This window comes from Vespa velutina, chromosome 9 (genome assembly GCF_912470025.1).
Source record: "Vespa velutina chromosome 9, iVesVel2.1, whole genome shotgun sequence".
NCBI lineage: Eukaryota > Metazoa > Arthropoda > Insecta > Hymenoptera > Vespidae > Vespa > Vespa velutina.
Genome location: NC_062196.1, coordinates 1,107,588 through 1,124,095, shown reverse-complemented (window position 1 = coordinate 1,124,095; position 16,508 = coordinate 1,107,588). Strand labels below are relative to the sequence as shown.

The following is a 16,508-nucleotide window of genomic DNA, read 5'->3' as shown; positions in this document are numbered from 1 at the left end:
CGATTCGTTACGATCAGGAAAAAAATGTAAGATAAGCTAAGTCCACGATTCGTTGCCATCACAAACAAAAAATTTGCATTCTGGCTATTACGAAGACTGTGCTCTCTCTCTCTCTCTCTCTCTCTCTCTCTCTCTCATTCTCTCTCTCTCTCTCTCTCTCTTTTTCTTTGTCCTCGTTGGACACTACGTATATTATATTTTCTGTCTGAAATCTTTTGGAACGAAGTGGAATAGAAAAAGTGCGATAACGAAAACAATGACGTTCCGTCAGAATCACGTCGCGTATTATTATTTCTAAATTCTATACCTCTATAACTGTAATAACTATTATAACTCAGTTCGCCAGCTTTGTTTTAATTGATAAAAAAAATTTGGTTATTTGAGATAAAAGCTTGTCATTGCTCATCGAGATAAATACGCTCGAATTATCTGCACCGTTTGTGCGAATTTTCACGACGAAAGAATAATAATTGTAGTGCAGGGATAGAAATCGATAATTTAAAAAGTTCCGGACGACAAAAATGGAGATGCTCTTCATTTTTTACCTTCATATCAGGCACCTCTTATATATATGCGATAGCGACCACAGATGTCTACTTTCAAAAAAAAGAAAAGGAAAAAAAAAACGAAAAAAAGGAAAAGAAAAAAAAATCTCTCCATTCAAAGAGTTAAGATAAATGGAACGTCTAATGAAACGTTCATGTACGTTTCCAAAAGAGTGAACATACAGGAGTAAAACGCTTGTACACCCGTACGCTTTATTATACGAGATATAAGGAGAATACGAAAAATTTGAATATATAGAAGAAAATAAAAGAAAAATCACGGAAGAGTTGGTATTCATAGACGATAGCTGGGATGGTATATTCCGTAAGATAATATGAATATTCATAGGTGTTATCTGACTTAGCTTTGTCGCTGAAAATATATTTCTTAGACCCAAATTGAAATAAGAAAAATATATTAATCTCTTTTAGAATGTTTCTTTTCTTTTCTTTTTTCATAATATCACAGAAAACGAAGAGCCCGATTACGTGACTTCTTAAAAAGTTATATATTTTCTTGATGACGATAAAATAATATCGAAAAATTGTCAACAACTTTAATAGAAGATAAATGAATTAATTTAATTCATGAAAGTCCACGCATTTATTAAGAGCATAGCGACTATTATTTTGAAATTCAGTATGTCTTGATTGTATAACGTTTTTACAGAAATATTACATTTTTTTGCCCTCATTAGTCGACCGTAAATACGAATGCGAAATGAGGATGTTGTGAAGCGAGAGATATAATCCTTTAATAACTGAAAAATCCACATGGCGATAATTACCGAGGGAATACCTTTTACGAAATTAAATTCGGTATTATTATCTTATGGTTAGTATATCTAAAAAAAAGAAAAAAAAAGGGAAAAACAAAATAAAAATAAGATCAAAATGAATATATCGAAAACGATTTTAACGAGTTTATAAGAATAATAAAATCTTTCAATAGATTTCTGAGGCAGTTCGATCTCTTATATGATCCGGCTTTTCTTCGTTCTTCAAAATATATATATATATATATATATATATATATATCGCTTAACGATTTATAGAAATAGCTAAGACACGAGATAGCGGATCATACAAGACGGTTCATCAGGAGCAACAGGTGGCTACATATCACGTGTAGCAGGTTATCGATAAAACTTCATACGACGCTGAGATTTTAATTTAAAATAACTGCAGGACATATATCATTGGAAAACTATAGGTAAAAAGATGGTTTTATCAAAATTTTTAAATCTTCGATATTGTCGAATAGCACTTTATTGTATTTCATTTTCACTTCGATCTCAATGCAGAGGCAAACACCGAGAAATCTGTTTGAAATCGGACGCCACTCGTAGATTTTTGTTGGAAAACGTTTCTAAATCATCGAAAAAGCTGTTCGCCGTTTTACCGAATATATTTCCATTTTAAAATAGCTGAGCGTTATAGAACTTCCGAAGAAAATTCTGCCTCCTCAAGCGAAAAGTAAAACGTTGAAATGCCACGAACGTTAGAATGTAATAGTAAAAAAGGAAAAAAACGTCTCAATATTTCCGCTACGTCCAAAATAGTCGAAGGACCTTTCACCGGTTTCTATCTGTTTCTACCTACCGTCAAAATGGGCATAAATGCGAGCGAGGTATTCGACGATCCACTCCAACATACGTTTCTGTCAGTAAAAATGGAGAATTCCGTGAGCATTCTAAGTGTTGTAACCACAGCTCCGCAATAGTAACACACCAAGTGAAATCTGGGTCAATACGGAAAATGTTGCGTTTACGACTAGTCGATATTAACGAATGACGGGAGAATCCTTTTATCGTAGTCTGGAAGGCGTAAGTATCGCTGGAAACGCTACCACTCCATTAACGCTTTGCAGTTGTACGTATTTTTCTCTCTCTCTTTCTCTCTCTCTCTCTCTCTCCGTCTCTCTCTCTCTCTCTCTCTCTCTCTCTATCTTTCTTTCTGTCTTTCTCTCTTTTTCCCTCTCTTTATTTTTCTTCCCCCTTTTTTTCTTCTTTTCTTGTTCCACGATCAACAACAATATCATTGTTCAACGTTACACGCTCCATTGCTTTAAAGCCAAATTTGAAAGACGCCAACACTAACAAAATTTTTTTTTGGTTACCAACCAAATTTTCCCCTTTTCTCGACGAGTCTCAAAGCACACACTTCGCATATTAATCGAATATTTACAATCTCGAGAACCTTCAAACTTTTGTTTATGTTCTAAGTTGCCCGGAGTTTTCAAAGAATTTAGAAAATTGTAGAACTCTCACGGAGTGAGAGTGGGTGTTCGAAATTACAAAGCTCAGCGAACTTTTCAAAAGCGTAGAAACAAGAACGTGCTTTTAGGTGAGAACGCCAGTTATCCATACTTTTATAATCTTTCTTTATTTTCAAACGAAATACTTCGTTTTCGACATGAATCTTATCTGAAATATCTCAAACGTTTCCTCATTGTAGATATATCGATTATTGCAAATCTTTTATTTCTTTCTTTTTTTCTTTTTCTCTCTTTTTCTTTCTTTTTCTTCCTATTTCTTTTTCTTCTCTAACGTTTTATTTCGTACTCTTTATGTTGAAGGTAAAAAAAAACAAACCAACTCCTCGTTGTTCTCAATTCGTGGACTGAAATCCAGATTAACTCATTGAAATCTCTGCGAGCACACACATTAGTCGTTTTATTTACGATCCTTTCCGTTAAAGAGTAAATAAAGACATAATTAGAAAACTTATGAAACTCCTATTAAAAGAACTACTTTTATTTTCTACAACGATCTAATAAATTCTTTAACGCCAATTGTCGTTTAAACTAACTTGTCCATCCACTTGAAACTTCATCTCTCTCTCTCTCTCTCCTCTCTCTCTCTCTCTCTCTTTCTCTTTCTCTCTCTCTCTCTCTCTCTCTCTTTCTCTCTTTCTTTCTCTCTCTCTGACTTTTACCTAAATCGAATTTTCAAGGTGAATCGTCAGTAGATTAGATCACCGAGAAAAAAATATCGGATATTGTAAAAATTGCAAATCCAATCCAGTGCAAGATTAGATAGATATTATTTGAAAGGAATGGCTCGTTTTACGTGTGACAACGAACGAAAAATGCGTCCTAAATTGTTTTCGCTTGATTAGAAGATATCTATGAATTAGCACGAGTTCTAGTTTTATTAAAATAAAAAAAGAAAGGAAACAAAGAGAGAAAGAAGGATGAAAGGAAGATCGGTGTCAAAGAGGATAGATTTTAATATCCACGATAGAAAAAGACGGCATTACGTTTTTCAGAAATGAAAAAAGAACTAACTGACAAATTCCCTTTAGCTTTCACCTTCTACCTATCCTTCCAGCTTTCCTTCTTGAATCATCGTTTATTCTGTCGATCGTCTAGCTGAACTGATAGAAAAATCTCCACTGAAAAAAAATGACATACCCGTCAAAACCAATTTCATTATACCTTTTATTATCGAGAAACGTCCGTATACGCAAGATCAAAGAGCTAAGGACCATATATTGTTACCATGCTTATTACTTATTATCGGTTTTTCATCAAAGACAAGCGATATTAAAACGAGAACATCAGTTTCATAAAGAATATATTAAAGAATTTTAATATAATAATAATAATACGAATACCTCGCGACTATATTGCTCCTATATTTAAAATAATATTACAAAATTTAATAAAAACAACCGAGGCAATTGTCTTTACCATGAATCATGATCAAAGAAATCAAACGAACTTGTAATTACGATCAGAAGAAATTAATAAATCTCGTTGATATAATTTAAAGACAAATATTGGTAGATACCTATGTAAACTTTCATTTTTGGCGGGGTAAAAGCTTTCGAGACACTTCCTGCAATGCGGATACGTGCCGAAAAAATTCGTGTACACAGAGAATTTCGAAAGTGTGTCCAGAATTATTGCTGACGATATTACGTGAGCTAACATATCCGAATGAAGGAAACCGGGCCACGGAATTTGATACAGAGTGCAAACCTTCCTAACAGTACTCTCCTTTGACCTACCACTTGGATGATGTTCAACCATTGCACATTGATTATGGATCACACGTGATTGCCCTCGATAGAAGCTCGGCCGATGTGCATGAGCAATGAGGGATCCAATTTGGAATTAGACGTTGACGCTATCTATCCTTGTCGAAATGAGTACGTATAGGCAGCTATTGAAATGAGTCGTTACGATAAAGGTAAGGTGTGTGTGTGTGTGCGTGTGTGCGTGCGTTTGCATGTGTATGCGTGTATATATATATTAAAAATGCATACAATCATTTAATAACAAATTAACTTTTTAAGAATGCGCGCGTAAATGAAAATTTTTTCCCATTATTTTATAACACCAATTAAATTCCTAAAAGTAATTCTTTTTTTAAGAGAAACTTTTAAAAAGTTAATCTGTTGTTATGAAAGAAAAGTAAAAAAAAAATAAATAAATAAAGAAATGTTACAACCATCGAAGAACGATAGAGTGTAAAGAAAAATGTTTTTTAACTTTAACAGCTCATAACATTGTTCATATATAAATGGATGAGAATATAAGTACGTCGCTTTCGTACTATTTCTCGCGAAAGTTTTTCCAAACAAGCGCTGGAAACGTCGCACATTCTGCTTGAAATACGTGTGAGCTGAATTTATGAAATCGGATCGAGAAAAAGAGGTTTCTCACATATCCGTTAACGACGGACTCACAGAGAGAAGAAGACGACAAGTTCTGCTGCGGCCCTACGGGTCACACGTTTGTGGCCTTCGAAAGTAGGATAAGCTATCCCCGCAGTGGAAAACCGAGGAAACACGGATCACGTATGATCGGTGAGATGATGAGGTGGATGAATACCTTCGAGTAGTAAAAGAAAACTACGATGACCATATTAAAAATTTACTCTCTTCTACTACTGATGTTCCAAAAGAGATATAATATTTTTGGTAACATAATTATAGTATCATCACGTACTGTGTATATATATATATTCCTTTTTACTTTTTTTAACTAAGCTCTCATTTTATCAATGCATACATCAAATTTAATCTTATAAATTGAATAAATGTTATCGGAAATTTATTTCTTTTAACACTTTTTAATCGCTCTTTTAATATATATGTATAGATACACGTATGAAATATTACCGACATTGATATTACACATGATATTCGTATCTTTAAAGTTTCAACGTTGAAAATATGAATATAGTAAATTAAAGTAACTCAATAAATGAATATCGTACCATGAAATAAGATTTCGCGAAAATATCTTATTTCAGTATAACATACTTGTAACTTGAATCGGTTTTGTTTTTTTAGATTTGTCTTTTCTCTGCTTCTTTTTACCAAAGCAACAGTAAACACGAAAAAAATAATAATAAACAAAAAAAAAAAAAAGAAAGACAAACACACAGATAGACAAACAGAAAAAAAGACAGAGGAAAAAGCGTAAAAGGAAAAAAACGATTACGACAAAATCGCAGTAACGTTGGAAAAAGAATAAAGATCTCACATGTTTCAAATAGCAAAAAGAAAAAAGACTTAGAACAGAGGGATCGTGGTATATCGTCTGTCTCTATGCAACGGGGTTGTGTCGTGTCGTGCACGTGGAAGATTGGATACCGTCGTGGGTAGACAGTTAATACGACGTATGGCGCTGCTGAAACTTTTTACGGTACGTGAGGTAGCATACTAAACGAGAGAGTACGAATGCGCATTGGCTCATGCTACATCTACCAGCATCCTCTTCTACTCCTCACCTCTTTCTCTCTCTCTCTCACACACACATACTTAAAATTGTGTCTATCTGTCTGTCTCTCTCTTTCTCTTTCTTTCTCTCTCTCTCTCTCTCTCTCTCTCTCTCTCTTTCTCTCTTTTTTTATCTCTTCTACTTTTACAGTCGTTGTTGATCGCAATGATCATGGACAGCATTGGTATTGGTGTTGAAGCGCGTTCTGCATTTTCTAACCGAACAAATCCACTTTGCAAGCTCCTTTTCGTGCTGGCGCATCTTTGATGCTATGCATCATTTTGTACGACGATGTCACAGAAAAACTAGTCGAATTCGATCGGTGAAAGGAATTCCATTGGAATTTTTTTTTCTCCAGCAAGTGGAATCACCTGTGATTCCGCAGTGCCGAGTTTTCTTCCTGATCAATTACACTTGCCTATGGATCGTGTAAACGAAGGGAATAATGAGCGTTTAAATTACGAACGTCCATTGATAATACCGTCTCGGTCGTTAACAAAGATAATCTAATTCTCTTATATGTTTATTTTGATCAACATCCGAAATTTTAGGTCACTGCCCGTCCATGTATTATATTTTCTCAGCCGCCAATTAATACCAGAATTTCTTGCTCGTTCTCGGTGCAAATACCGACGGATCTTTTGAAACTTTAAAAACCACGGGATTTCAAGGGTATATAGTCGAAATTTCCGAGTCCATTTGGAAAGCCTTTAGATGGTAAGTCTTTTAGGAAAATAAGCATTTCCCCTCTAGCAATTTTCTTAATTCAAGACTTTTTGGTTAGCTGTTTGGGGCAGCAAGAAATCCGACGATCTAAAGAGTGCCTTGAGCGAGATAAGAAACGAGAACGATGCAAAACGCGAGCTTACGACTATTTTATTTCGTCGTTAGGACACACTACTATTGGATTGAATCACAATGGAACTCCATTTATCGGAGTCCAATTCGAATTCTAGAATTTTTTGAGAGATCCGTTTATCCATGATATATTTGGATATATATAAGTTAAAAACTCCTTTACAAAGGCCTTATCTAGACGTTTCTATCTTTACTATTCTATCAACAAACCGTAACTAAGTCTCTATGGTATACACGACTAAAGAGAAACAAGGAGGACAATTGGTTTCGAGATGCTTCATTTAGCCGCGAGACAAACTCGTCGTGAGATAAGGAAGACCTAAACTAAGATTCCCTATTCTGAAATATGTATATTACGCTCATCGACGATAACGCTTTCGAGTTTCTCTTACTTGCTAGAATTATTCGTATATAGTGGTGTTGTTCGCGCATGCACGACCTTTCTCTCTCTCTCTCTCTCTCTCTCTCTCTCTCTCTCTCTCTCTCTCTCTCTCTCTCTCTCTCTCTTTCTCTTTCTCTTTCCCTTTCTCCCTCTCTCTCTCGCTCTCTCTCTCTCTCTCTCTCTCTCTCTCTCCCTCTCTCTCTCTCTCTCTCTCTTCCTCTGTCCCTCAGTCTCTTTATCTATCTTCCACTTCTCTATTTGTTTCTTCTTCGGAGGAAAATGGCTCCTTCTCTTCTTACTCGTACCTACCGGCTATGAGGCTTTCCAACTTGGCTAATTTCAAGACTAAGTCCTACCTAGCCGAATGCTAAGCCCATTTCAATTAAGTCGCGACGTTACTTGGCGTGAATTTCGAAATACCGAAAGCCTAAAGCTTCTAAATTTCTTGACGCTTCGATCTTTGTTCTTATGTATAAATCGATGCACGATCAGAAACATTCGATTAACTTTAAACGATTACGATACAGAGCAAACGAATAATCGATTGATCGAATTTACATTAATTTAATCAGTGCTATTGACGATTTGATCAATCAAACAATAATGAAAATTTAATTGATATTCGAATTAAAAATATAAATAAAATTAATTACAAATGAATTATAATAAATACATAAATATATCTAGGATAGAGTAATAAACAAAAAAGAAACAGTTAAAAAAAATATAAAGATGTATAATTTCTCGAAGAAATTTATATTTTAATAAAGAAATCGAATTATTAAATTTTCTTAGAATTAACAGGGCAAGACGAACGCGCAAGAAACAACGTGTATCTAATGGAATATTAATTATTGCACGGCTTGCATCGCACACTACACGCAGAACTGTGATACATTATATTCTGACGCAGTATATGCGTAGCTAACTGTTCATACTCGTATGTATCTGCTGTTTCGTATTCGAAGGCACGTTTCACCTAGGTACCGAATGTCGCAATATTGCTCTCTGTTCTCTCTCTCTCTCTCTCTCTCTCTCTCTCTCTCTCTCTCTCTCTCTTTCTCTCTTTCTGTCTTTGCTCGATGGGTCAATACAAACTTATAAAGAGATCACGCTTCTCGCTTATCAATTGTCATAGCGTTTCTTACCGATACTTTGGATATTAGAATCGTTATGGATTCATTGCAAGAACACTGTTCCCTTTTATTATCAAGCTAAAAAAATTACAAGATCTTTTGTTACGATTTTGAGACCCGTTTGTATTCCCATCCATTCATTGAACGCTAATTGGCACATTATTAAAAGTTACATTTGTTTTAAAGTGAATAAATGAATTTTATCGAAAGTCGAATAAAAGTATCGATCATTGACGACGAATACGAAATTATTTCTTAATTAAATAAATGTCGACAAAGACGTTCATATTTTGTCTTTTTTTTCATTACAAAACCTAAATTACTTTTAATTCTCTCCATATAGCATACAGTCAAATAAAATGACTGGTAGTCCCTTGTACTGCAAAACCTTTCTAAATGATGTTAACGTTAACTGCTTGGGAGGAATTCCTAAATTACTCTCGAAAATATATTTCGCATTCAGCAGCCTCGTTCAGGAAACCATCATATATATATATATATATAAGTACGTATGTATGAAATGGGATTAAATGACGTAATGTTGACAAATGTGACTCCTTTATACAACTCTTTCATCTTTGTATTCGATCGAAAGAGTATACCATAGAAGAAAAATATAAATTTATCCTTCTCGAAATAAATCCTATTAATAAAAAAAAAGAAAAAAAAATTATTCGAATAATACTTTTACTCTAATGTAATATCTTCGAAAGTTTTCGAATGGGTAACATCGATGCAGTTCCGATTACTTCGAGCTTTTCGATGCTCGGCTTTCATAATGCTCGGCTAATTCCACGAAGAGATATTAAGAAAGCTCCGAGTTCGTGTACGAACAAAAACATAACCCATCATGAAATCGTCGCTCGCAGACAACGAACGGAACGAGAAAAACAGAAACACGTCGCGTCGAGAAAGCGTGGAAAAAAGTCGACCATACTTTTTAATGTTTCTAGAAAGTCTTTTACCAAAGATAAAGAGAGAGAGAGAGAGAGAGAGAGAGAGAAAGAGAGAGAGAGAGAGAAAGAAAAAGATAGAAAGAAAGAAAGAAAGAAAAAGAGATTAAGATTCGTAAGTGCTCTCAAGAACAAATGAATAGACGATGAAGTCCCGAGACGTTCATTTACGAAATGTCAAACGCCTCGATCTCGTTCACTTTTCCACAGATTAATTATATTAGATCAAGTTTTAGTTCAACATAAAGTTAACACGGCTAATCATCGAAGAAGCGCATGTCCTTTCTGTTCTTAATTACTCTTCTAATGATGCTCTTGTCACCTACTATTTTGAACACACAAAGCAGTTCCACTCCAACCGTGGTGCAAGCTCGTCTTTCGATCCTTGATTCACACCTATCCTCTATCTAAACTTTTATAATAACACGTTCCGCAACATCGACGAGGACTAAATTTTCCCTTTCTAATTTTTACTCTCACATATGTATATTACGTAATTAGACCGTAGAAAAATTTTTAATCGTTGAGCATATGCCAACTATGGACATATTATTAGAATAATTGTTATAATCGAGGTATAATTACAGCCTAACAAAGATACGTTAAATACGGCAACAAAGCTATTTTTAGCTTTCATTAGAGTTTAGTTGCGTGGTCGTTTCTTCCAGAAAAAAAAGAAAAAAGAGAATACCTACTCTTCCCTCTCATTATGAAACAAATATTATAATAATATAATGTCATTTCAAAATTTCGCTTTTATCGTTTTTACAATTATCGCATTGAAACTATGATGTTTGAAAAACAAAAAGATTGGAATTTCATATCAGAAAAAATGCAATTTCATAAATGAATTTTATTGATCTCTACTTGGATTAAAAAAAAGACGTATATTACAAAGCTACAGGGAATCCTTTTAATCTTCCCATGGTAAATATTAAATAATTCATTATCGCGATATTGAAATTGTAGAAATATTTTTTAAATTTACAAATTAAAATGCTAAATCGAAATAATTTTGTTAAGTAGGTACGTTTGATCTTACAATTAAAATTACGCATTTTTCTACAGAACTTATGTGAACTTAACACTTTTTCTAATCGCTAAACGACACATTAGGAGCGTATTCTATTTGCGTCTAATATTACTCGATACAATCTAATATCGTTACTAAGATTTAAAACATTGACCTCTGATGGCATATAGCAAAATTAATTCATCAGTCTTTGACTATTTATTTAACAACACAAAGACAACAATATTTTCGACATTTGTTTACTTTCAACTGTTGTTTCAATTTAAAAACATGCATAGTTAGCAAGCAGATCGAGAGTGCATCGAACTTATTTGTACTCTGTGTGTTCTCAAGCTCGCACGTGCTTATCTATATATACACACACACATACATACAGGTGCTCAAAGACTCTCAGAATATTTTAGTAATTTTATGAAAGATTTTTTCAAAGCATACGAAGCAGAATCTTATTAAAGAATAAGTATTACTCTTATAAATCGTGGCATATATATATATATATATATATATATGTGTGTGTATGTGTGTGTATATATATATATAAATGTATGCATGTATGTATCTAAAAACGACCTATAGAAATACTCATGAAGGTTAAAAAGAAGGGAAAGATTCTTCTTCATAAACGGATACACGCGCTCTTTGAACCCTTTCTCCGTTGAAGATTACGTCAAACAAGGAGACTGTGTGAGACCGTTGCAGCATTAACGTGCCCATTTTATCTAGCCTCTCGATTTAATATTAAACGGCAAAGTTTGTCGACTATATGACTCTCCGTGACTGAATCTTCACGGAATCGTATAATGCATGCAAAGTATGTCTCGCGATTATGCTATGGATTACATTGGTGAGAAAAATAGCAAAAGAAAGAAGAGAAAAAAAAGAAAGAGAGAGAGAGAGAAAGAGAAAAAAGAAAAAAAAGAGAGAAAGAGATAGAGAGAATAAGAAATGACAGGGAAAGTCGGTCACGAAAATATACTTGACAAAATTCCCGAAGGGAAACCCGTACGAAAAGACGTAGATATATTTTTTTCAAATATTAGCATCACCGAAAGATCTTGTAAAATTGATCCTTTCGATTTTCTTGTCTTTCTCTTTTTTATTTTATTTTATTTTATTTTATTTTTTTTTATTTATTTATTTATTTGTTTTTTATTTATATCGTAATCTATTTTTTTTTCTTTTTTTTCTTTTTTTCTTTTCCCTTTCTTTTTTTCCTTATTATTAGGTAAACACGTGAGGACGATAACGCGCGTTTATAATAATATTGCACCAACAGGAAAAAGACTCGTTAAGCTTGTAGGATAGTAAGTTTGAAAGGTTTGTTTGAACTTACGACGTCGATTATTTGCATAAGCGTAAGGCCGAAGCTCAAGACGAGGGGGTCGGACTCGTTTCCCACCGGCCGCTCCAGGACGTTATACGCATCCAGCAGATTGCTCAGCAGCCGCTTCTCGTGACTACCGCCGCTTACCAGCCCTGCCCAATTTACATTCACAGTGAGAACTTTGATCGACTCCGTAACTTCCTTTTCGTCCTATCCGACGAAATCCGAATTTTCGTTATCATACGTCTCGATGTTAAAAGGGAAAAATGAGGATAATTAAAAAATAGAAAAAAAAGAAGAAAAAAATCAAAAACAAAAATAAAAAATAATGGATGATGTGTATGAACGTTGAAACGAAAACATTTTTTAATGAATTAATTTTTATATATATTATCCTATATATATATATATATCCTTCCGAGCGGGCACTTCTTATTTGATTAAATTTGTTCATTGAAAAAACGATCGACGTTCCAGGCATTCAAAGGCGAGAGAAAATATATTTAACTACAAGTGGAAGCTACTATTGTGATCGTAAAAGCTATATCTATCGTACTCGGCAAGAAGTTGAACCGTGTCGTAAAAGTTCTTCATTATGTGCACCTCCAAGATACTCAGGCATATGTATACATATATACATATATATATATATATATATATATATATATGTATATAATCTCCTACTAACTACAATAGTTCGAAATATAGAAATGAAAGGTGAATATTTTCTTAGTTAAATACTAAAAGAAGAGAGAATAAATGTACAAATTCTCAAAGAAGAAATTGTTAAATCTTTGCGCATCATGTGCTACATCGAGCATAGAACGCGGGAAGATTTACTTTTATCGTACAATCTTTGAAAATCCTTTCGAAAACAGACTTATCTTAAGCACTACTTTCTACCTTTCGAATTTCCTCGTCTTTTCGCAAGTGTAACTTCGTCATCGCCTTCTATTCTTTCTCCTCTTTGCTACCTGTCTTTATCTTTCTATCTCTCTCCCTTTCTCTTTCTTTCTCTCTCTCTCTCTCTCTCTCTTTCTCTCTTTCTTTTTCTCTTTTTCTCTCTCCCCATCTCTCCATCGTATTTTTACTACTCTCGAGAACGACGAAGGAAAATATCTTATCTAATATCTACAAATTGATCGTATTCCGAAATTGGAAGATATGCGGAGAATTCTTTCGTAGTCTCCTCTAAGAATACAGACGAGAGAACGAAAATGAAATATAAAAGGTAGAGAAAAGAGAACGTGACCGTGAAATGTACATGAGTATGAGGAATAGTTATTCCAGTAGAAAGATATGATTATTAGTAAACATAAAATGATATTCAATAGCATGATGAGAACTAAAAAATATACCTTGTATTATTGATCGTTTGATACTATTATTGTTAATCAATTAATCATCATTCTATCTTTCTCTATACTATCTCGTATTTAACATGTATATACACGTATTCCCCTAACAAAATTAAAACTTAAATCTTTCTCCAACGACAAATTGTATAAATCCCAAATAGTTTGTGAATTTATCAATTTTAAAGTTTTGATTAGTAAATTTCTTAGTTAATTAAACTTTAAATCTTCGGTTCGTGATAATGAAATCGATCGGGAGGGTTCCCCTTAGTTTAATAATTTAATTCAGTTTAATTAACGCGCCGCTTACATTCGGATTGGGTGAATAATAGTGCGCGCTTGACTCTTAAACCAAACGGAATGAATTAGTCTCGAGGACCGGTCTTAATTCGACTATTTAAAAATTGAGAGCAACTAAAGTACCGAGTTCGTTACCGATAAAAATTTATGAGCGCCCTTATTTTATGAACTTTAGATAGAAAGTGGAACATCCGACGGGCGCGACGATGAAATCGCTTCCCGATCGGGCTCGTTTATCTGTTAACTTGTATTAACACTTTGAAGTATCGTATCTAATGTTTATTCTCAGTTATAAATCTGAACTTTTCCAAATAAACTAGATGTAGATTTGAATAACGATGTGGTGTTCTTAAAAACTTACTTTTCACTCCGTATTCTTTATATCACACGGAAATAAAAATCACAAAGTAAAAGTTTCATGAGCTATGTCGTATTGGGATGTGAGAAATGGATTCTATGACGTGTCGTCTTCGAACAAACATGATTCATGATAGTTTACACTTCCCTATCGGGGATTTCGTAATGCGAATTCCGTTATAAATTATCCTTGCGAAAATTGATTGTTACGTATAGATAGATAGGTACTTTCTTGCGTGATCCAACAAGCAACTTCTTTGCTTGTAAGAAAAAAAAAAGAAAAAATAAAAAGAACATACGAAAGAAAAATGTGCCTCGAGTTAAAGAAGACTAATGATACTTTTCTATATTTTTGATGATACTTTTGTTTCTATATTTTTGATGATACGTTTCGTTTTTGCCTTCTCTTTTTCTTTTTTAATCTATTTTGCATACACGAGTTAGCGGCCGACATTTGAGTATATGACCGCAATTGATAACAATATTTCATATCTCGATGTACATTTCACTTCGTAAATATGTTTTACTAGCGACGGAACACTGTACTTGATTGCTACGAAATAGAATTTCGTTGGAAGAAATAAAAAAAAAAAAAAAAGAAGTTGCTATGTAGAAATCAATAACCTCTCACTTCTCCCTTATAACTGATATTTTTATACGACATTAAAAATATTACATTAAACGACGGCAGGAGACTTCAACGTTGGAAAAGGGTCGACGCGACTTTTATGAAAAGAAAATTTAATGGAACGAATAGCCGAATGATACGTTGAAAGATGTATTTATATTCTCTCAAAATTATATTCCATATCAATAGGAAAGTAAGAAAATTTAGAACGATATCATTTGAAAATGAGTGGAAGTTAATACGGGATGATAATTTAATCTTTTACTTTAGATAGAGGAACGTTCATTTTTAAGAATACGAAGCTAACAGACAAATAACAGAAATATTGTCAAAGATACAAACATAATAAGCAGACGACAGGTGAAGATTGTGATTATCTTGTTAGCAGAAGTGGCAGAATTACGGTGTACGCCTTAAAGTGCTGAAAGCTTAGGACAGATGTCGCAGTAGTTAATGAACGAATGAGTCCGACGGATGCAGAGTTCATAAGACATTGATCTCTCGTTACATTCTTGAGACCATTGGTGTATGTGTGCAAATGTATGAGCATAAGTATATATCCTAAGAGAAAGAGAATGAGAGGATAATAGAATGAAAGAGAGAGAGAGAGAGAGAGAGAGAGAGAGAGAGAGAGATCGCTACTTGGAATACGAACGAGTAGATAATTTACAAATTGATGTAAAAGATGCATACGCAAGGAACTAAGACAAAGGAAAAGTCCCAGAGGCAATAGAAAATTTATTTAAATACATCCGCGAATTTACTACTCGATCTCGTTTGAAATTCAGCATAGAAATCCAATGCATTTACCGAACTTAAACATTCCATTATAACTTGCAAATAATGGAAATGAAATATAATTCGAGATATCATTCGATACGTTTTATTCTTTCGATTCGGACCGCTTAACAAAATTTCTTATGCACTTCTATCATTTTTAATATTATAATCCACGGCTTTGATCACATCTTATCTCTGCACATACGGCCGTGACTTTGAACGTTCGAGGTCGATTAACGCGCAAATTTGCCATAGAAATTGGATGTGCTTCCAGAGAATTTACGACGTTTATAACGCTCACATACGACCATAGAAATATATACTACATATGTGTACACATAGATATATTATGTACGCACACGAAGTTTATCTATCCAATTTAAATTGGCTCGTTACGACGACATATGTCAAGGATGATTACTTGAAAAACTCCAACTACCAAACAGGATACTTTTTCCATCCTCTAAAGTGTAACACTAAACTAACATTAAAATATATTTCATTTCTCATGTCAAACAGTAACAACCACAAAACGAAAACAATTTCTAAAGACAATTTCGGCTTGAATTGTTTATATCGTTTTCATTACGATTTCTATTCAAAGAATGGACTCTGAAGGGAGGATGGAAAGGAGAAATGGGACTAGGGAAGAAAACGAAGAAAAAGAAAAAGGAAACGAAGAGAGAAGCAAATTTTTTTTCTTATTTTCTAAACGATCTCTGCAACGTATAAAAACATTGAATCGGTATATTCATTAATGAATATAATCCAACCAAAAAAAGAAACAAATTTCTAGATGAAATTTTCGATAACCCACTTTCTTGTTTTTAATATTATTAATTCTTTTAAAATACATACATATCGAAAAAAAAGCAATTAAAATAAAATTTGAAAGAGATACCTTGAATTAAAGAATGATTACGTTAAAGACTACTTCGAAATACGAATTACGTTACTCATAATTAATATTTACTTGTTAGAAATTAGATGGAAACTTTTTACCGATACAGAAAGGACTTAATTTTCCCTTGACGAACTGACAAAAAGGAATAAAAATTATTGCATGTGAAAATTACGGCCTTTGTCCCGGTATTCGTTCCATCCTTCATAGTTCTCATCGCGA

At 33.7% G+C, this 16,508-nt stretch overlaps 1 protein-coding gene across 3 annotated transcripts in view; it reads right to left on the bottom strand.

Moving 5' to 3' along the window:
* LOC124951857 (neuronal acetylcholine receptor subunit alpha-7-like) overlaps nt 1-16,508 on the bottom strand; it is a 133,636-nt gene that overhangs the window by 86,186 nt on the left and 30,942 nt on the right. For 2 of the 3 annotated variants that reach the window (XM_047500835.1, XM_047500834.1), the window contains exon 2: nt 11,975-12,117. The exons of the other annotated variant lie outside the window; for it this stretch is intronic. In XM_047500835.1, coding sequence (XP_047356791.1) covers nt 11,975-12,117 — 143 coding nt within the window. The remainder of the gene's footprint in view (nt 1-11,974; nt 12,118-16,508) is intronic. 3 annotated transcript variants of the gene reach the window in all.